The following is a 23,192-nucleotide window of genomic DNA, read 5'->3' on the forward strand; positions in this document are numbered from 1 at the left end:
GTTCCTTCCCAGGTGATGTTATAGTATGTTCGCAGTAGAAGAAGAGAAAATGAAATGTGTGCCTATCTTTAGGGGTTTGGATAATTAAAATATATAAAAATGACATCAAAGTGTTTATAAATAAAAAGAATTGTGGCTTCCAAATTGTATATATGGAATGACCCTAATTTTAATCTTTTTGTTTGTGTTTTTCTGTGGACATGTATTAGTATTTTGTCACCTGAAAAGATAGATACATTTATACATCAATAAATTCAGCAAGTTCTGTTAACCTGAAATAGAAATGTATATTTCACTGTTTGCAGGGATGGGGAACATCCAACCCTTGTGCCATATACCGCCTGTGAAGTCACTTGGTCTGGCCCTGCCAAGGCAACCGCAGGCAGGACTCAAAATTCTATATATCTAGGAGCATTTTTCATAACTAATTTTTAAGTTGATAATTTTGTATGGCTCGCAAATGATGTTCTAAATATCTAAATGGCCCTTGGTAGAAAAAAGGTTCCCATTCCTGGTTTAGAGGTATCATTGTGTTCCAGATTGCTTTTTGAAGAGTTGAAAGTAATCTTCCTGAAAATAACGGCACATTTTTGTATTTATATAGATATTCCTGATCAAGTTATAAGAGTTTTCAAAGCAGATCAACAAAGTTGCTACATTATCATCAGTAAAGACACTACTGCTAAAGAAGTTGTTTGTCATGCTGTTCATGAATTTGGTTTGACTGGTGCATCTGATACATATTCTCTCTGTGAAGTTTCTGTTACTCCTGAGGGTGTCATAAAACAAAGACGACTTCCGGACCAATTTTCCAAATTAGCTGATAGAATTCAGCTCAATGGAAGGTAAATGTGCTTATTAATGAATGTACTTATTCATTAATGTGTTTTTGAAGATTCCACGTTAAAACAGTATTTCAAATAGAAACATCATGTTAGGGCCACTGAGTTCTCTCTAAAATTGAAGTAGGATTTCTCTTTTCCCCCCCAGCTTTTCTTATCTCCATAAGTTTAGAGATGCATTCAAAACGGCTACCTAGAAGTGGGAAAAGGAAAGAGAGGACAGGTTGCTAAAATATTTTAGCCCTCTTTCTTAAATAAAGTTTTAGAACCACTGATGTAGTTGAGTCTGTTTTATACAGAGGAGGAAACTAAATGATACATGTCTTTCCATGTATCTGAGGGTGTGTATTAATTTATAAATTTGTTTTTAATATGACCATATGTACTTTGGGCAAAAGAAGCCGTAATTTTCACAGTTTTTTCCTAAGTAGTTATACTTCTATGAATATGCAGAAATTTTTTTTTTTTTTAATTTTAAAGACATTTTGAAAATAAAGAGGGAAAGTGCTCTTATAAGTATAAAATCACTTATAAAAACAATTTTTTTCCTTTTAGGTATTATTTAAAAAATAACATGGAAACAGAGACCTTATGTTCAGATGAAGATGCTCAAGACCTAGTTAAGGAAAGCCAACTGTCTATGCTGCAGCTCAGTACCATTGAGCTTGCCACTCAGCTGTCAATGAGGGACTTTGATTTGTTTCGTAATATTGAGCCTACTGAATACATTGATGACCTTTTTAAGTTAGATTCCAAAACAGGAAATACTCACTTGAAAGAGTTTGAGGAGATTGTAAACCAAGAGACATTCTGGGTTGCCTCAGAGGTTTTAACGGAATCAAATCAGCTTAAACGAATGAAGATTATCAAGCATTTTATTAAAATTGCACTCCATTGTCGAGAATGTAAGAACTTCAATTCCATGTTTGCAATAATAAGGTAAGTTTGTATAAATATTTGTACAATTTTGTCGTAATATTGGACATGAAAGCTGATTTTCTGTTTCTGTATTAAATGGCTAGAAGAAAAGCTTAATTAATAGATTTTTACTAAAGTATTATTAGATCTAATATATTTTCCATTCTCGTGATACTGGCTTTTTGTCTTTTTGTTTCTTTCATCTTTCTGTTAATTAAACTGTGTGTGTGTGTGTGTGTGTGTGTGAGAGAGAGAGAGAGAGAGAGAGAGACACAGACAGACAGACTGTGGATGATTGCCTTCCTGTTTTCTTTCTTTCTCCCCCTTTGATGGATTATACTCTCTTTGCATGTGTGCTGCCCAACAGCTGGTCTGTATTTATCATCAGACTTCTATACTGTGCATCTTGCAGTACCTGCCTCACTGTGATTTGGCAGTGAAATATCACAGCATGGTATCAGTGCTCTAACCCAGCGATTTTCAACCATTTTCATCTCATGGCGCACATAAACTAATTACTAAAATTCTGTGGCACACCAAAAAATATATATTTTTTGCCCATTTGACAAAAAAATGGGTATAATTTTGATTCATTCACATGGACAGCTATTGTTGGGTTGACTGTTATCATTTTTTAATTTGACAACCTAAAGGAAAAGAGGACAGTGCCCCTGACTAAATAGGTATTGCGTGTTTGGTTTTGTTTTTTTAAATTTATCTTTATTGTTGAAAGTATTAGGTATTGCATGTTTTAAAAATTGTGGCACACTGGTTGAAAATCACTAGTCTAACTAAACGTTTGTCAATTTTATCATTTCAGAAAACCAGTTCTTAGTTTCATTGATCTTTTCTATTGTTTTTCTGGCTTCTATTTTATTTATTTCTGTTCTGATATTTATTTCCTTCCTTCTCCTAACTTTGGGCTAAGTTTCTTCTTTTTACAGTTCTTTGATGTGTAAAGTTAGAGAGTTTATTTGAGATCTTTATTTTTTTGTAATACAGGCGTTTATCACTATAAACTTCGGCTTTGGAACTGTTTTTGCAGCATCCTATAGGTTTTGTTATGTTGTATATTTATTCTCCTTTGTTTAGAGATTTTTTAAATTTCCCTTTTGTTTTCTTCGTCACATTGGTGGTTCAGGGGCATGTTGTTTAATTTCCACATATTTGTAGATTTTCTAGTTCTCCTGTTAATTTCTAGTTTCACATGTTGTGGTTGGAAAAGATACTTTGTATGATTTCAGTCTTAAATTTAGTAAGACTTGTTTTGTGGCTTATCTTATTATCTATCCTGGAGAATGTTCTGTGCATGCTTGAGAAGAATGTGTATTCTGCTGATGCTGGATGGAATGTCATATACGTATATATCCATTAGGTCCATTTGGTCTAAAGTATGGCTCAAGTTCAATGTTTCCTTACTGGTTTTCTGTCTGATCTGTTCATTACTGTTCAGTAGTGGAGATATTAAAGTCCCCCACTATTATTGTATTGTTATCTTATTTCTTCCTTCAGATCTGTTAGTATTTGCTTAATATATTTAGGCGTTGCAGTTTTCAGTGGGCATATATTTACGATTGTTAGGTCTTCATGAGGAGTCGACCTTTTTTCCCTTGTTATCATTTTTGGCATACAGTCTTTTTTTGTCTGACATGAATATAGCTAGCCCATCTCTCTGTTGGTTTCCAGTTGTGTGGAATATATTTTCCATCTCTTCATTTGTGTCCTTTAAGTTGAAATGACTCTCTTGTAAGCAGCATATAGTTGCATCTTGTTTCTTTATCCATCCAACCATTCCTGTGCCTTTTGATTGGAAAAAGCAGTTCATTTACATTTAGTGTAATTATTGATACGTAAGGACTTACTCTTTCCATCTAATTTATTTTCTGGCTGTTTTGTAATTCTTTTGTTTCTTTCCAACTCTTTTACTGTGTTTCGTTGGGAATTGGTAATTATTCATTTTGGTATTTTGGGGGCACACCATGAGAAAGAAGGGTTCTTTTTTTTTTAAACTTATATATGTTTTGGGCTACCTGTTTAGGACCCCTCTCACTGTGGTGGGAGCTTTTGTGTCTCCTATTCTTCAGTAAACTTTTGCTTTCCCTTAAAGTGTATATATATACATTTTTTAAATTATTGACTTTAGACAGAGAGAAACATCGATCAGTTGTCTCCTTCATGCACCCTGACTGGGGATCGAACTGGCAACCTTTTGGTGCACAGGGCGACACTCAACCAACTGTGCTACACTGGCCAGGGGCCCAAAGCCAGGGTTCTTTGGTAAACACAATAATGCTGGTAAAACTAGAAGGCAGCAGGGAAAGAAGACAACCAAGTATGAGATGGATTGACTCCATTAAAGAAGCCATTGGCATGAGTGTACATACAGGAGTTGAACAGGGCTATTGAGGACAGGACATTGTGGACATCACTCATTCGTAGATTTCCCCAGGAAATTCAGGTGAACTCAATGGCATGTAATACACACGTGCCCTGATTCCCTTTTCTTTATCTTTTGTGAGTCTGCTATAGGTTTTTGCTTTGTGGTTGCCATGAAACTTACATAAAACAATTTATAACAGTCTATTTGATACTGATAACTTCAATCATATATAAAACCCTACCCTTTTACTTTCTCCATTTTAGGTTTTTAATGTCACAGTTTACCTCTATATATTGTGTATTTATTAACAAATTATAGTAGCTATAGTTATTTTTGATGCTTTTGTCCTTCTACCTTTATACTCTAGTTGAGTGATTATCACACCATCATATTACAGTACCAAGATTTTTTTTTTTAATTTTTGTTGTTGTTGTTGTTGTTTAAAATATAACAAATGTCCCTTTTTCTCCCCAGTGACCCATTTCCCTCCATCCCGTTTCCCTCCCCAGTCCCTCTCCCCACCATTGTCTGTGTGCTTGGGTTGTGCAGATATGCATATAAATTCTTTGGTTACTCTCTTCCCCTCCACCCTCCCTGCCTCCCTCCCTCTGACCTTTGTTAGTCTGATCCATGCTTCCATGTCATTGAATCTATTCTGTTCATCAGTTTATTAAGTTCCTTAGGTTCCACATATAAGCGAGATCATGTGATGTGTTTCTTTCTCTGCCTGGCTTATTTCACTTAGCATAATATTCTCCAGGTCTCTCCATACTGTCCAAAGGGTACAAGATCCTTCTTCTTTACAGCTGTGTAGTATTCCGTGGTGTAAATGTCCCACAGCTCTTTTATGCACTCATCTCCTGATGGTCACTTGGGCTGTTTCTAGATTTTAGCTATTGTAAACTGCACTGCTATGAACATAAGGGTGCTTTTGCTGAATTTGATTTTATTTACCTTTATCAAAGTGTTGTATATTTTCATGTGGTTTCACATTACTACTAGTTATTTCATTTCAGTTTGAAGAACTCTTTTCGACATTTCTTGTAAGGCAGTTATATTGCTGATGAATTCCCTCAGCTTTTGTTTTTCTGGAAAAGCCTTCGTTTCTCTAGTATAGTTTTGCCAGATTATTCTTGGTGTGCAGTTTGTTTCTTTTAGCACTTTGAATATATCATCCCACTCTCTCCTAGCCTATATGATTTCTGCTGAGAATTCTGCTGATAGCCCAATGGGGGTTCCTTTGTAGGTTACAATCCTTTTTTCTCTTGCTGCCTTTAGCATTCTCTCTTTTTTTGATTTTTTGACAGTTTTATTATTATGTGTTTTGGAGAAAGTTGTTTTGGATTGAAATAATGGGGTGATCTACTAGCTTCCTGAAGTTGGATGTCAGAATCTCTTCTCTGGTTTGGGAAGTAATCTCTCATATTTCTTTAAATAGGCTTTCTGCTCCCTTCTCCCTGTTGACTCCTTCTGGAACATTAGTGGTTCAGATACTGGTGTTTTTTTTTATGGTTTTCTTTAAATCATGTAGGCTTTCTTTACTCTTCCTTTTTTTTTCTTAAACTGTGTTATTTCAGAGTTCCTGTCCTCTATCTCACTGATTCTTCCTTCTTTTTGGTCTACCCTGATGTCAGTGCTCTGATTACATTTTTTATTTCATTGAATTCTTCAGCTCTAGATATTCATTTGGTTCCTTTTTGTGCTTTCTATATTCTGATTAGGTATTATTTTCCTGATTTCATCAAATTGTGTTTTTTTGTAGCTCATTTGAGTTTCCTTAAAACAACTGTTTAGAATTCTTTACCAGGTAAATCATAGGTCTCCATGTTCTAGTGGTTAGTTACTAGTAGATTATTGTGAACTTTTGGTGAAGTAGTATTTTCTTGATTTTTCATGTTTATTGGAGTTTTACATTCAGTTTTTGTTTTGTTTTGTGTTTTTGCATCTGAGATAGTAGTTACCTCGTCCAGTTTTTTTACTGTGTTGAGGATGAAAACACACACATGCACGTGCACACACACATACACACACCCTTTCATCAACCTGGCTGTAGATTTTGAGGCTTTCCAAGGTGTTGTATGGACACACCTGCTCTGTGCTTCTTGCTTTCTCTTGTGCCAGAGTTATGAAGCTTGTATGTCTTATCTCGATCCTATAACACAGCATGTCAGTTGCTGGCTGTTTCTTTTGTTTTCTTGAAGGTGGCCAGACAGCTCAAGTTTGTGGTTTCTCCTTTGTCCACAGACACTGCGTGTGCTTCCTCTATCAGAGCTTGCTCTCAGGACCTTACACAGGGAGCCAGCAGCAGAGCAGGGGGAGGTATGGGTTTGGTACATGGTACACTGCAGGTGCCCATGGGTCAGTTGAGGGGATCTGTGGGTGAGCACCCTGTTGTAGTCCAGAAGCAGTCAGCAGGAACTGCATCTCTTTAATACCCTCCAGGAATCTCATATTCCACCCTCCCTATCTGCTCCTTCCCCCTAGTCATAGACCTTTCACTTCAATGCTCTGGATTCTGTGAGGGAGAAATGAGTGTCTTTGGTAGTGACCCACACAGCTAAGGAAACCAAGCATTCACTCATTGGCTTTCCCTTTCCCCTGTGGGAGAAATTAGGGGCCATGTAGTTTAGCCCTAAGCTGTGCAGCGTGGGGTGATGCCAGCAGAGTCAAATTGTCCCTTTTACCTACCTTAGTGTATCCAAACTCCTTTTGTTTTGTTTTGTTTTGTTTTGTTTTACTCCACTAAAATACTGGAACTTCTCCTCTGGAAACTTGGACTTCCACAAGGCTCTCTTGTCTCTAGGTGACTGCCCAAGTCAGTGTTCTGCAGGTATTCTCAGACTACAGGTGAGAGGGGCGAGAACACACAATCTCCTATAGGTTCCACAACCTATTAGCTGTGGTTCCACAACAAAGTTTAGCTACCTATTACGTGATACATCCATGAGCGAGTCTCTTCTCAGGTCCCTTAGAGTGTGGTTCAAGGTCCCACAACTACATCAGACGCTCTTCTGTTTCTGGATAGGTGCCAAATTTTTGTTGTTGGGGTGGGAGAATAAAACAAGGAATGTCTTATGCTGCCGTGATGCTGGCATCACTTTGTCCAGTTACCTCTTGGAAGAAGTTTGTGGGAATTATATTTCCTGAGCATATTCAAAGCGCTTTTCTGTTGCCTTTGAACCTCAGTGATAGTTTGTCTGGCTTTAAAAATTTTGCCCACATGTTATTTCTTGGAAACTTCATAGGCATTGGCTCCACATCTAGCATTTTACATGGCTGTTTAAGTTTCTGAGATTACTTCCCAGATTCTTTCTGTATCTCTGAAGTCATTTACTTTCACATTGATGTATCTAACCTTTTTTAGTTCTGTATTAGGTTCTTTGGAACTGTGGTGTCTGTTAAATCTGTAGACTCAGTTCTTTTTTGTTTCTGGAAAGTTTTCTCAAATTGTTTTCTCAATTCTTTTTTGTTTCTGGAAAGTTTTCTCAAAATACTTTATTCAGTTCCATTATTTCTGTTTCCTTCTTCAAGGATACTACTTATAGAGATTTTGGATCTTCTTTGTCTTCCATATCTATTATTTTCCCTTGTCCTTTTCAACTGTCCATTTCAGTTGAATGTTTTATTAATCCTTTTTTTCCCATGTCACTTGCATAAGTTTTTAACATTGTCATTTTTTGTTTATGTAGGTTCCAATGTGGCCTTCATTTCTCTGTTGGTTTCATTTTTTCTTCCATTTTTTCCCCGTGAACTTTACTATTCAACTTCTCTTACCATGTTTTTTCTAAGCTCTTATATCACTGCATTAAGCTCTTTATTTACTTTATTAATTCATTTGAAATCATGGCTATATCATTGATTAGTTCCTGTTTTTATTTAATTGTTGTTAACATTTTTCTGCTTTGTTTTTTAAGTTTTTCCTTGTGGCAGCTTGTTGTAGATCCTGTGTTCATTCCTTCTTTTTAAATGACATGAGTTTTCTTGTATCAGCTATTTTGCAGGAGGTTCATGTGGGAGAGGAGCCAGGGTAGTATTGCAGGCTAGCAGGAATTGAACTTGTATCTGAATAGTTTTACTTCTTTTCAGCAAATGGAGATTTGGCACCTCAGAGTTTCTCCTTTCTTTCCTCTCGCTGTTAAACTGCTTCTCACCAAGATGTATTAGTTCCCTGGCGCTCCCTAGTGATAAAGAACATAGTCCCTGCCTAATTCTGTCAGCCTGTGGACTCTGTTGTGTTGTATCAAATAGGAGATTGCTGTTTTTGCCTTCAGGATGATTGCATGCTTTGGAGAATTGTACTTTACCAACTTTCATTGAGATCTTCAACTATGGATATTGTTTTTTCAGTATTTCACATACTCCTATTTCACCTTGACTATTCTTTGGCATCCTTTCTAACAGGCTTAGGAGTTAACAGGTATCTATTAGTTTCAGTGGAGGTGAAAATTGCATTTGTATCCTTGTAGTTGTTTGGGATGATTTCTGAGAAGTAAAGGGAACAAAGATATCTTAATTTCACACCTTAAAATCAAAATGCAAGGGAAAATTTTAAATACAGTGCTGTGGTTGAAAGTCAAGTGGCTTAGAATAAAAGTGGGATTACTAGTGAGAAAATTGAGGCCCTATTTATGTGCTATTCATATGACAGCCTACCCATGGGATATTAATGTAGAAATAAAGGGATAGGGAAGAGTTGAAGCCTAATTGGCATGAATTATTTTTCAAGCTAGGGCTATGTGAGAGTGTTTAAAATCATGTAGAAAGGGGACATTGAATGTATGGAGGCCTGGGGGACAGGATTAGAACCTAGGGATATGAAAGTATTGCAATCAGGGACATTAGTGTACAGAATCTCAGAGAAGAAAGACTGCCCCAGCCCCCGAAATTGCCTCGCTTATATAACAGTTGTGCTCAGCATTACTTAAACCACTCACAAGTAGATAATATCTCCATAAAGTTATTTCTAAGTAAAACAAACAAAAATATGGTGATACTTGAAGGTTTTTTTAAAGTTAAATGTGTGTTTTATGGAATAATTATCTGTCACTTAATATGTAAACTATAAAATAAAGGCTATATAGGCAAGTAATGTAGTTCCTCTAAAAAAGGATTTCCTTGTTTTAAGATCAAGAATTCCTTTTTTATTTTTTTTATTTAATATCATGGCTCTGTTTATTTCAAAACATTGAAATATGTCCCTGCTTATTTCAGCTTTATTAGAGAAACTTCGTGTATGCATTTTACTGACCTGAGTCCTCTCTCTTACCCAAGTCCCTTTTTAATGTTTTTATTCTCATCTTTGGCAGTGGCTTGAACCTGGCATCTGTAGCACGACTCAGAGGTACTTGGGAAAAGTTACCAAGCAAGTATGAGAAACACCTGCAAGATCTACAAGACCTTTTTGATCCATCTAGAAACATGGCAAAGTACAGAAATGTTCTTAGTAGTCAAAGCATGCAGCCTCCAATTATTCCACTCTTCCCTGTTGTCAAGAAAGATATGACATTTCTACATGAAGGTATTTAAAAGTTATTTGAAAATTAGCATGTTTAGCTTCAGCTAATTCTAGAGAATTGTGATTTATTATATTGAATATATCTTTTCAGGCTAATGATTATATAATCACTAAAGCTTTATCCAGTTAAATGCAGCAAATTTTAGGAATCCAAAACCCCCATTATGGACAAGAACAAATTTAGATGTCTACTCTCTTCATTTAAACATAAACTTTACTTACACCAACATCAGATAATTTGATCATATTTGTTTTGTTTAGTAATATTTTTTCAACTTTTTTTAAACTACTCAACACATACAGAAAAGTACCCAAAACAAGTGAGCAGTCTAATACATTTCCAAGAAACACCATGTAACCAACATCTGGGCTAAAAATAAAACATTGCAAGCCTCCCAGGAGCCCCATATGTGCCCCTTCCTAATTTGCATCCTCATCCTCTTCCCCAAGGTAACTATTGTTCTGACTTCTCACACGGGTGTACTTTTTCCTGTTCTTGAACTCTATATAAATAGAACCATGTTTGTCTCTTAATGGTTTGGTTTGGTTTTTGGCTTATTTTGGTCAACATTGGAGACCTTTCCATGTTTTTTAGTGTAGTTATACTTCATTTCAGAACTCTACTATCCATTACATGATGCCATACAATGGATTTATCCATTTTGTTGATGAGTATTTGATGGTTTCCACTGTTCACATGTTATGAATAATGGTGTTGTTATAAGCACATATCCTTGCATATCTATCTCTCAGTGCACATCCATTTTTGTTTGATGTAAGTTGGGTGGAATTTATGGGTCCTGATATTTGTATAATCAACTTTAGAAAACATTTTTGCATTATCTAGTAAAGTGCAGCACTAGCAGTATTGTTGGAGTTCTCATTGTTCCTCTTTAACCATATGTTTTATCTACAGTCTTCCTAAATTGTGGGGGGTTTTATGGGATTTTTTGTTTGTTTGTTTTTTGCATATTTGTCCTAAACTAGCTAACTATACACTGTTTCAGCAATTTTCAGCTGGTGTGCTGCTGCACATTGGTATGCCGCAAAATTTTTAAAACATGCACTACCTGACCTCTTTTTCCCCTAGATTGTCAAGTTTTTAAAAATGACAAAATACAACACAACAATAGCCTTCCGGTGTGAATCTATCAAAATTATACCTTTTTTGTCAGATCGGCAAAAATTATATATTTTAGTGTGCCGCAGAATTTCAGTAATTAGTTTGTGTGCCAAGAGATAAAAAAAGTTGAAAATCACTGCCCTATTTTACTATTTTTCTAGTGTTACACTAGACATTATAGTATTTATACTTGTTGATATTAGTTAAATATTCATTAGTACTTTTCTGTGTGTCAGGCAATGCAAAGAACTTAGACCATTTGAGTTTTATTTACTCACTTCTAACTTATCTGCATTTGTTGTCATGCCTTTAAATCCTATGTGATACTATCATTGTTTAGTAAAGTCAGCGTTTATTTAGCTTTACCCCCTGTGATGATGCTGTTACTATTTTTTATTCTTTTCTGCATTTCAAAGCTTCCATATTGATGGGGGATTTTTTTCCATATAGAAAACTGTTTATTATTCCCTTAAGTACAAGTCTGATGGTGATGAAATACCTTAGTTTTTGTTTATCTGAACATATTTTTACTTCATATTCATTCTTAAGACATAATTTTGGTTGGCAGTTATCTTTCAACATTTTGAGGCAACATTCTGTCTTCTAGCTTCCATTGTTAACATTAAGAAGTCAGGTGTAATTCTTATTTGCTATTTCTTTGAATGTATTCTGCTTTTTTCCCCATAGCTGCTTTATAATTTTCTTCTCTTTATTTGTATTTTTCTCTAGTTTTGCTATAATGTGATCAGGTGTGGCATTTTGGTTTTGTTTTAATTCTGTCTTGTTTATAAAAGATCCTGAAACCTGTGTTTTGACATTTTTCATCAGTTTTGGAAAATCCTCTCATTCTGTCTTCAAGTTTCTTATATGCCCTTCTCTGAGCTTTCCTTTAGGGATTTTGATTTCACTCCTATTAGCCCTGGTTACTGCCCCTTTTATCTCATATACTATTTTCTGTATTTCCCATCTTTTTGTCTCACCATGCTTTATTCTGGATATTTTCTTCCAACCTATTGTCCAATTAATTAATTTTCTTTTTAGTTATGTCTGATTTACTATTAAATGTATCAGTGAGTTCCTAATTCCAGTTACTCTGGTTTTTTGTTGTGATTTTTTTTTTTCCAGTTTTCCAGTTTACATTTGTTTATCTTTTTATCTTCTTACTCTCTGCCAGAGTTCTCAGTGTTGTTTATATACATCTTTGCACATATTCAATATAGTTATTTTAAAATCTGTTTCTATTAACTCCATGATCTGGATCCTTTGTGGGTCTTTTTCTGTTATCTTTTTTGTTCTTTGCATTTTAATCATGTTATCTTTTCTCCTGATGGCCTTTGTTTTTTTATCCAAATAAATGTCATGTATTAAAAATTTACAGAAATAATCTGAAGTTTCAGATGATGTTCTATCCCTCCAGAGAGAATTAAACCTTGCTTCTGCAAGGCAGCTAGAGTTGCTAGCAATCCAAAATCACTTTAATTCATTTTCACATTTTGAGATAGGTTTTGTTTTTTTAATATGTTTTTATTGATTTCAGAGAAAGGAAGGGAGAGGGAGAGAGAGAGAGAGAAACTTTAGTGATGAGAGAGAGTCATTGATTGGCTGTCTCCTGCACACCCCCTATTAGGGATGGAGCCCGCAACCCGGGCATGTGCCATGAGCCATGGTTGGGAATTGAACCTCGATCTCCTTAATCATAGGTTGATGCTCAGCCACTGAGCCACACCAGCCAGGCAAGTTATTTTAACTTTGAACTTTTATTCCAGTGTAGATTCAGTTCATTCTTAGTCCCTAGGATATAGCCCTTCAGGATCTCAACCTAAAGCATTGGACATTTACCTGGACTTGTTATTTCCTCTAACCTCAAAAGTCAGGGTGTCACTCCTCAGTTTTGCAGCTCAGCATGTGCCTCTTCTGAAATCAGCAGATGTCCCTAGAGTCTAGCACTGGGAAATGCTAAACCTGTCCCAGGTATTCATTCTTTCAGATCTTCACTGCCTGGATACCTTTTGATGCCTTAAAAGATTTATTTTTTTCTACTTTTCAAATATTCTAATATTTATCTGCAGGAGTATTGTTCAGATTACCTAGTCTTACTGCCCCCCTCTTTCATTATCATTCCTTTTTCATAAGATATTTTGATGCTCTGACATGCTCCCTTAAAACATGTTTATGTGACTTGAAAGTACTTTTTGTGATTATTTTGTTTCCAACTCATGTTGAGACCCTGAACAGTTCATACGTCAAATGTATAGGTGCTGTTTACTGTGAGACAGGAGGCCATTGAGACAGGAGGCCACCATTTGTTCCAGACCTATATGGTTCTCAAACTTGTCTTCAGGGACTGAGTTCTACGGTGGCACCTCAAGGGCTGCCATGGGATATAAATGGATTTATGCTAACTGTTAAAGACAGGTGTGAGAAAAACAACCACTGCTGTAGACAGTCAGGTTGCCCTTTGAAGATATTTCTTGTCTCGTGGTTTGAACTGGGTAAGCCAACAAATGGGCTTACCTACCCTCTTCAAAGAAAAGTAGGCCATTTTGAAAGTTATGTGAATTATTCTCAAAGAACTACTTAACAGTACAAAAACAAAAACTGTGAAACTTAAGAACAAGCAAATTTGTATTAAATGATTAATGCCATGATTGTAAATTCAAATTCTGGGAAAGGGAAAGGGACTGGCAGACTAGAAAATGTTTATCCTTATGAGTCAATCACCTCTTAATTTTAACTAATTATTGCCATTTGGGAAAACAGATCTTCTATTATTTAATCTCCCATCTAACCCTTTCCCTTTTGATCTTTAAGAGAAGCCAAAAATTCTTGTTTTCATGGGATATCTTATACTTCTTAAATGTTGAGAACTCATTTAACAATTTTTCAAGTGTTGCAAACCAAAGAAAACTTACGGGGTTAATTAAGCTCAAAGCTCACTCTTTGTGACCCTTGGTTAAAAAATTTCCACTGCCTGAGAGTGGGCTGAGCATCTGGAGAGTTAGATTTGAGGAGCTGCACATTTTACTAGTGTGCCTGCAACATAATGAAATTGGTTGAGGAAGCTGTACTCATAATGTTCATAATCACTACCCCTCCCCTAGGGATAGAATTCCTCCCAGTAGCTTATTCCCTGGGAACAGGGTTGAATCATCTGTGGTTTATCAATTCTTAAAAAAATAAGAGTAGCAGTTTGAGAAAGTAAGTTCTTATTTATAACCCCCCCAAGAATAATAATTGATTTCTGCTACTTTAATTTTGAAAATTAAAAACTTTTACTTTTATTCCATAGGAAATGACTCCAAAGTAGATGGTTTAGTAAATTTTGAGAAGCTAAGAATGATTGCCAAGGAAATTCGTCAAGTTGTTCGAATGACTTCTGCTAACATGGACCCAGCTATGATGTTCCGACAGAGGTATGGTATTGAAGTGTGTAAAAGTGTGTCAGTTTTCAACCATTTACCATTGTTATGTGTTGTACAAAGTGCTTTACACAGTCTCAAAGTAATTATTTATCACAATAACCCTTAAAGGTAGGTGATATTGACCTTCCTTTTACATGTGGAGAAGCTGAGCAGTTAGGTCATATGCCCAGGATTACATAATTTGCTGGAGATTTGAGCCCTACTTCTGCATCATTTTTTTGAGTATGTGGATAGTTCTGCATTGTTATTGTTACTTAAAGTGTTAGCTAACGTAAGTGTAAGTTGCTGATCTTTACTGAAGTTACCACAGAGAACAAATGCTTTCATCTGATTTCTGACCTAATTTGTAAAGTATTAATGTGCATGTGTCTTTTAGTTTTACTGAATATTTTTTAGTTCTCTTTCCAACTAAGTCATACTTTATTCTTCTTGAATATATTCTTTTTCTCAAATCATGGTACTGCTATTTATTCATATGTAAGTTCTTTAAACAGAATTTAGAAAGTACCACTTTAAACATGTTCCTTCTTTAATAAAAATGAAAAATATTACTTGTATTACATATTAACCTAATCTTCCAAAAATGCTTTTCAAAATTCATTTTTAATGTAACAATAAAGGCTTTCTCAAATCTTCTTGAACTTAAACATAAAAGACGTTGTCAAGATGTTCCCCAGTAATTTTTATAATTTTCAAAATAAGCATTAGAGCTTTAATTTTTGGTCTGATTTTCCTCTGGGACTCTGTATAGGTTTAGTACATAAAGAGCTTTAAAAGGAAATAATTACAGAGGGAGATACAATTCCTTTGTCTTAAATAATACAGTTTACTAAGAAAACAAAAATCCTTGATTCTTTAAAAATTGGAAATGGGATTTTTGTAGCCAGACAGAATTTGTGTGTGTCAGGATTGGTGTTTTGGTTTTGTTTTATTTTATTTAAATTACTGGTCAGGAGTCTTTGTTTTTGTAAGTAGTTTCTCTGATGGTTGCTCTAGTTTAGAGATCCTCGAACTATGGAGAAAGGGGTGTCAGATCTCCTCTTCCCTACCCATCTCACTTCTGCCCCTGAGAATCACTACCTGTAATGAGAGATGTGATTGCTCAACAATGTGTAAGTGGAAAACAGTAAGAACCAGGGACCAAAGCAAATCTAGAGGAGGGTTTGTTTGTTTCTTTGTTTGTTTTTTAAGTTGTTGTCGTCGTTGTTGTTGTATGTCCCTGTACAGTGGCTCCAACCACTGCATGTTGTCTTACATGGACCCTCATTTACTCATATATGTCAGCACTCTGGTTCTTGAAGACATAATGAATTTGCGACTCTGCCTGACCAGTTAATAATACATTAAGTACAGTGTGCTTCAGAAATGAACAAAGAATGAAAAAACTGAAGAAGAAATTAATAAACTTGTCTATTTTCTTGGGAATAGCCTGGGCTAAGTAGAATACAGTATAGAAGAAAAGAAAACATTATAATTAGTAGCACTGAACTTTTCCTGAATCAGTTTTGTCATCCAGTACTGAAAGGTACTATTTTTCCTAAGCAAATAATTTTCCATTTTGGTGATGCATATTATGTAGTATGGACAAAGTAACCCCTTTATTTTAACAGTAATCAATTTACTGGCTGAAAAACAGAATCTTGAGCTGCCAGCACTGGAGTTCACTGGGTGCAGGCCTGGGACACACTGAGGCCATTGGGGGTTGACAGGGGTGCAAAAATATGAATAAATAAGAATAAAAATAAAAAATAATATTCAATTAGATTGTACTGTAAGGATTAACAGTATTATAAAAATTTTGATATATATTTTTTAAGTTGAATTTTCTGGTTAAAATTCCTTATAAAATTTGAATGTATTGAACCTCTCAGAGAAATTTTGAATACACAACTTTTAGTAAATAAATGTTTTTCCTTAAGCTTCTTATTAACATAGGCTTCTAGATGAATTGGGTTAAAAATAGAATTGGCCTAAAAGCATATTTTTAAAATATTATAGAGGGTTTTGGCCTTTAATACAGATCATAATTCATTTTATTCCTCTGCATTCCATTAAAATCATTTTACTTTAAAGTTACCATTTTTTTCTAGTAAAATTTTCCTGTTCTATTCTGTCTCCAGAGTTTTTCTGGCTCACAACTGTTGTCTTTTTTCTGTGCTTTCCTATTCAAACACATGCTTCAATGTTTGTGGCTCTTGCTTACAGGAAGAAGAGGTGGCGGAGTCTGGGGTAAGTGTAGAGATGATTGCAACTGGAATGAGGTTGTGCAACTCTTAACATGTACTGCATCCTTTTCATTAATGCACGCACATAAAATAGCATGCGTTCTATTAACCCTGTCAACCTACATTCCTGACAAATGCCTTTTGCTAACAAGGTGAAAGTAGTGATAGAACTAGCTTTTATTTTCCGTTTTTGTTATTGACGTTCCAAAAGTCCCTTTTAGATTTTGAACAAGGTCAGTTAAATGATGATGATGATAGGAAATATTTGTTGTGTGCTTGCAATGTACCGTACACTGTTCTAAGCACTTTATATGAATTATTTAATTCTCCAAACCACCGTATAAGATGAATACTGTTATTCCCATGGTACAGATGGGAAAGATAGAATTGTCCAAATTCTTACAACTCACTAGTGGTGGATCCAAACCTAGGCAGTCTGATTCCAGAGTCCACACCATTTTCTTTTATTCAAATGTCATGTTTTATAAACATAAATATATAAATATAAAAATGGATAAGAGATTTGTTTATAAAGATTATGTTTTTTACATCAATTTTCCAAAAAGAGGCATTCCTTATCCTAACGATACTATAAAACTGAGTTAGTAAATAATTGAATAGAAGATGATTTTAATTCCTCAGATCTTCTAATACCATGATACTTACAGTATTGATTGGATTTTATTTTCAGTTTCTCCTATTTTTAAGCAAAGACTCTCTTACCTCTCTTAAAAATGTAATAAAATCAAAAACTACCACCTTTTGTTCAGGTAGGTTCAGATCTCTGCTAGATACCTATTTAGAATCATAGAATTTTTAGGGTATTATAAATAATCTATGTAGTCATTTCATTTTTTGATGAAGAAAGACATGGCTTTTGTGGATGAAGGGGTTGTGTAAGAAGAATTTTGTTTAAGACTATAGTGAATCATGAAGTTAGAAGCTTTTATTACATGTTAGAAGGATTTTTGGTGAGCCACTTACTTTAACTTGAGTCCTGTCTTGCTTGTGGTCTTGTTTTCTGTTGAAGTTTGGTGAACTTGACTTTTCTTCTATCTTTTCCTCCCTTCTTTGTTTCTCATGTGTTTTCTTCTGTATTATACATTTATGTCTCTGTCTTTTCTGGTTCCTCTCACTGAAAGTAGAAATTGAATCCCAGCATTACTATTATAAAGAAGAGAACTTGGTCCGTATATCTTAGTGGGAATTTGGGCTATTTGAATGGCTAATATTCCTTACTCACTGATGATTCAGCTTTAGGTTTGCATTGTGTGATGCTAGCAGACACTAGGTATTTTCATTTTTGCATCACAGCATTTTCTGTTTTGGAGGCGGAAGACATTTTGTCAGTTATCACAGTTTTTATTTATTAGAAATGTATGTATGTTTGATTTGTGGTGTCCCTTTCTCTCTCTCTCTCTCTCTCTCTCTCTCTGAATATCACTTAAGGTAAAATTATCAAATGTTTGTATTAAAATTTGCTTCTAAATTTGGGGGTTTAATTTAACTGCATTTCTATTGTTAGACACACAATTATTTTAGGTACCATTAAACTTACACTTAATGAAAGAGCTCTTATATAAACCTATGTATTTTTATCACATAACACCCTTTACATTCATGAAAAGGAAAATACAAGCAAATTAAATTGGTTGGGTCTTTCTAAAACTTCTTCATATTAAGAACGTGCATCTTCTAAATCACTTTTAGAGTTATTAGTTTCTGGGGGGTTCTCTCCAAACGATATTGCCATCAAGTGTGTTGGTAATGCAGCATTTTTTAAAACAAGTCATAAAAGAGGTAAAAGCTATTGGTGCTGTGCTCTTAGGCTGGCTTTGCAAATACTTAACAGCTAGCCCCCTTTAATGCCTGCTTTGGGAATGTTTTTGAACTTGTCACATTCACTACCTCCTTAAAATCATTTGGTTCCTGGGTTAATAGAGTAACTCACTAATGTCATTGGATTTTCTTCCAAACCTTTCTGCAAGTTTTGAAGCTTTTTGCAAGTGTGATCAGTGACAACCACATCACAGTTTCTGCCTGACCAATAGTTGCCATTAAATGTAAGACACACCCTATTTCAAAGATCTTAAAATTGTGAAAGAAAAAAAAGAACCATAACCCTTTTACAGCTTTGTTTCACTTAATATACAATGAAAACATTAGGATTTTAGTATCTGTTTTAAACTTGGTATATGAACACTGAAGAACAAATTATTGTGTGGTTGTCTACATAGAATATTTTTCTGTAAATATTAGGCTAATTTAGAAAAACCAGATACCTTTGTTATTTTGGAATGGCAACTGCCTTTAAAATAAAATTCATCGTAGAACCTTGTGTTGGATGGCCTTGTTAGAAAGGACAAATAGCCTTGTGTTTCGGGTTTTTCTCTGGTTCTTGGTATAGTCTAGAGAGGAGAATTGGGTGAAACTAAAGCTAGTTTGAGTTGTGGTTATTTCTGCCCAGCTTGCAGTTCCATCACATCAGAAACACTGTAGAATGAAGATCCCAGGCCCCAGATCCCCAGTCCTAGTACCCACACATTGCCTAACTATATCATATGTGAGTGGAAGAATCGAGTAACTTTTAATTGCATTTCTGATCTCTGACTATATTGAATTGAATATAAATCCTGTTATTTTTCTTACTGGTTTTCTCTTTGAATTTTGGCCAAAATCTGGATACTGGTAAAATTGTTCGATATGCTAAGAGTGGGCTTGCTGTAGACTGGTATGGTGATGGCCGTAACATGTCCAAAGCAGCACAGGCAAGCAGAGCTGCTCTAGAAACTTTCATGCTGAAGAACTCTGGTGCAGAGATCTGGCTGAGGATGGGCTTGTCCTGACTCCAGCTCATGCCATATGGAGTATATGGGTGAGCACCAGGGCCAGAGGATGCTTTTATTTGTCACAGTTGTGCCATGGCTTACATAGGCACAAACACAAGTCTGATGAAATTAATTACTCAGCGAGGAGTTATTCTTTTGAATTCTGCACTTTGCCAAATCTTAGAACATTGCCATATGTGCCATATTACTTTGCATTAATGCTCTTCATCTTTTAACTCATTTACATCAGCATGCAATAGTATTAACAGAACAAATTTATCTTCAGTCTGCCGTGTTTCATTCTCATCTTTACAGCGCTTTATTGTGATCTCCATCTTCTTACAGGTCATTGAGTCAAGGCAGCACAAACTCAAACATGCTGGATGTTCAGGGAGGTGCTCACAAAAAAAGAGCACGCCGTAGCTCTCTGCTTAATGCTAAGAAGCTATACGAGGATGCCCAGATGGCAAGGAAAGTGAAGCAGTATCTTTCCAGTCTGGATGTGGAGACAGATGAGGAGAAGTTCCAAATGATGTCATTGCAGTTGGAACCTGCATATGGTACCTGTGAGTACAAGTTTTCTTTTATGTGGCACTAAATAGCACAATAAAATAGAAATTTGCTTCTCCAGAGTTGTGCTGAAGTTCCAAGAAAGTTAACTTACACTCACAAAAGGTTACTGACAAAACCCAAGCATCATGTTATCCTACTAATCAGAGAATTCCATCCATTCCTGATGATTACCTTATGCAAGAAATAGGGGTAAATAGTTCGTCTTTAAAAAACATTATAAAGTCTTCTTGTAAAAACTGGAACATTATACTGAAGCACTTCTATTTGAGAACATTTTTACCTTTATTCCTAAATTAAGAGTAAAAATAAATGAAATGTTTACCTTTTTTTAAAATGTCATGGATAGCCCGGCCAGGCGTGGCTCAGCAGTTGAGCATCAACCTAGGATCCAGGCGATCGGGGTTCGATTCCCGGCCAGGGCACATGCTCGGGTTGCGGGCTCGATTCCCATTTGGGGGCGTGCAGGAGGCAGCTGATCAGTGACTCTCGTCATTGATGTTTCTGTCTCTCTCTCTCTCCCTCGCCTTTCCTCTCTCTGAAATCAATAAAGATATATTTAAAAAAAAAAAAAAAGTCATGGATAATATTTACCAAATAGAAAATACAAGAAATTTAATTAAAACACTGTTAGAGATCATAAGTATATTATAGGTGTCAGTAAGTAAGGTAAAACAAGAAAAATCAGACATATTCTGATACTGTTAATATATTAAAAATATGAGCAAAAAAGAGCCTATCCTCAAAATTGTTTTGTTTTTTCAAAAGTACAAAAAAGAATGCATGTGTTTGGGTCAAGGAAATCATTAGTTGTAAAAGCAGAAATCAGAGATGATACAATATACTCTTCGTTGTAAACAAAATAAAGATGACCTTAAATAATAAGTAAGTGTTATGTGAGTATGTGTATACCAATAGAAAGCATAGAACATGTTAAATGCTGACAGAATATTGGAGGGGAAGGTTCAGATTTTCTCTTTTGTGTTTCTCATTGGGGGAAATGGAAACCATCGGAGGTTGACCCTGAGACTGATAAATGGCATGGAATATGCATAATAATAGATGTCAAAAAGAGAAAGTGGAAATACAACCAAATATTGATTTTAAATTTTAAGAAATGACTGACTTTTAAAACTTGGGGTAACAATTCATTTACTAAATATTGTTATAGCCTAGCCGGGCGTGGCTCAGTGGTTGAGCGTTGACCTGGGATCCAGGCGATTGGGGTCCGATTCCCAGTCAGGGCACATGCCCAGGCTGTGGGCTCAATCAGTGACTCATCATTGATGTTTCTGTCTCTCTCCCTCTCCTTTCCTCTCTCTGAAATCAATAAAGATATATTTAAATTAAAAAATAAATTAAAATACTGTTATAAAAATAATATCTTGAACACTTCTACTGATGAGAAAAGGAAAGGAGTGTGATGGAAGGATGCCCGTGAAGGGTGAGGACAGTTTGAGTCTCGTTTATTACATCTGAGCAAGGCTTTCTTCATTGAGCAAGGGCTTGGAGTATGTTTATAAACTCTCTGGCTCTTTCTACATCAGACCTATTAAATTAGGAGAAAGAAATAATAAAAGCTAACAATGAGAGCTTTCTGTATGCCAGCAACCATGCTAAGCTCTTTTTAAACAATGTCATTTACTCCTCACAGCAATCTGTGAGGTGTCTGGTATTGGAATTGTATTCCAATGAGATAATGCACCCTCCAAAAAACTGCTTATACAAAGATGTTCTAATATGTTACAGTAAAAAAGAAATCACACAGATATTAAAATGCTGGTGAATTCTTAAGTACATATAGACTTGGAAGGTATGTGCGAAAATTTCTTACACATGGGCTATCAAGAATAGTGTCAGCCATGGGAAAATGGTACTATGGAGAGCAAAGACTGAAAAAGTGTATAGAATCTTTAAAGTTATTCATGTTTTAATGTTCAAAACCATTACATACTTAATTTATTAAAGCACCCTGACCCTGCTTTGAATAATCATCAAAATTATTTTTTCCCCAAGTAACTCAGTATAGATTTTATCATCTTACGGTTACGGAGCACGATTTATTATTCCTGCTTTCATCTGAGAAAAGGGTATTTGTTTTGTCTTTTGTTTTCACTGTCAGCTTTTCTTTGTTTCCTAAACCTGATTTGGGATATTCACAAGCATAGAAATGCCTTCTGTGCTTTGCTCATTGTTACAGTTTTAAGGCCCAGAAAGATTCCACATACTAACCTCTGCGTTCTTTCTCTCTCTTTCTCCCCTCCCCTCTACATCTGTGTACCCTTGTCTTCTGATACCCACCCTAAACTTATCTGTCTTTTCTCTTAATACAAAATGATGTCCTTCACTATATATTTAATTTTTTTTTTAATGAGAAAACCTATGGGACTTCCTTAAAGTGAGTTTTGTGAAAATTTAATTTAATGCATATTTCTTTAAATTGGTTTGAGAATCTTTATTTGATTTCTATTACAAAATTGATTTTTAAATGTTTAAATAATGACCATCCCAAACCCAATCAATAGTTGATTGCTGAGCATTGTAGAATTTGGTTCTTCGTAGTAAGTCAGTATATGCAGATTTTGACACTCATCTATGAAGTCCTTTTATACTTAAAGTTGTCTCTTGACTTTTTTTTTGTACTGTAGCAATTAATAAAGTGTCAGTAGAATTGATTAGGATTGAGAGGAGGGGGAAAATGTATTTTATGGCTCTAACCAAAAGATAACATCTTGGATTCTATTAGTTGATGAGACAGTGCATATCATCCCCTAGAAGTCCCTGTGTTTTGACTTTCTTACCACTCAAAATATTCTCTGGGCTCTCAAAATAGAAGCATAGTAGCTATTATAGCTGTGCTGGGGCAGGGTAAGTTTTCTAATTTTGCTTTTGTCTTGTTTAAAACAAATCGGTCATGGAGGGATGTGTTGAAACCATGCTGAATAACTGACAGAAGAATTGAAAGTGCTTCCTGAATGAAGAGCTTTTTCCTTTGGATTACAGTATTGATTTTATACAAAAGAAACAACTTTTTGTTTCTTAACTTGAGAGTTCTCAGTTTTTAATTCTAACATTTTTAAATATTCTAACCATATCTCTGGTATTCCTGTGGGTAACTGTTGCAGTAATTTCACCTCTTCATTCAACAAATACCTATTAATGGTCTTTTTTTGTAGGTCACTGGACACACAGGGAGTTAGTAGTGAACAATATACAGCCCTTACTCAGTTACAGTCTGGGGCCGGTGAAGGGACGTTAATTGATTAATCACACGGATACAGGGGTTGGCAACAGTAGGTTTACAGTTGTGAGTATGCGAAACACAGTTTATTCTTGTATTATTTATTAGTTGTATTATTTTTCATATGA

The 23,192-nt window shown here is 35.3% G+C and overlaps 1 protein-coding gene across 4 annotated transcripts in view; it reads left to right on the forward strand.

Annotated features, from left to right (window-relative positions):
- RAPGEF6 (Rap guanine nucleotide exchange factor 6) overlaps positions 1 to 23,192 on the forward strand; it is a 186,401-nt gene that overhangs the window by 144,590 nt on the left and 18,619 nt on the right. For 3 of the 4 annotated variants that reach the window (XM_081136609.1, XM_081136612.1, XM_081136611.1), the window contains exons 18-23: positions 605 to 845; positions 1,398 to 1,781; positions 9,447 to 9,658; positions 14,068 to 14,191; positions 16,406 to 16,429; positions 19,599 to 19,819. In XM_081136609.1, coding sequence (XP_080992735.1) covers positions 605 to 845; positions 1,398 to 1,781; positions 9,447 to 9,658; positions 14,068 to 14,191; positions 16,406 to 16,429; positions 19,599 to 19,819 — 1,206 coding nt within the window. The remainder of the gene's footprint in view (positions 1 to 604; positions 846 to 1,397; positions 1,782 to 9,446; positions 9,659 to 14,067; positions 14,192 to 16,405; positions 16,430 to 19,598; positions 19,820 to 23,192) is intronic. The other variant, XM_081136610.1, reaches the window with a different exon arrangement.

This window comes from Miniopterus schreibersii (assembly GCF_964146895.1).
Source record: "Miniopterus schreibersii genome assembly, chromosome: 4".
NCBI lineage: Eukaryota > Metazoa > Chordata > Mammalia > Chiroptera > Miniopteridae > Miniopterus > Miniopterus schreibersii.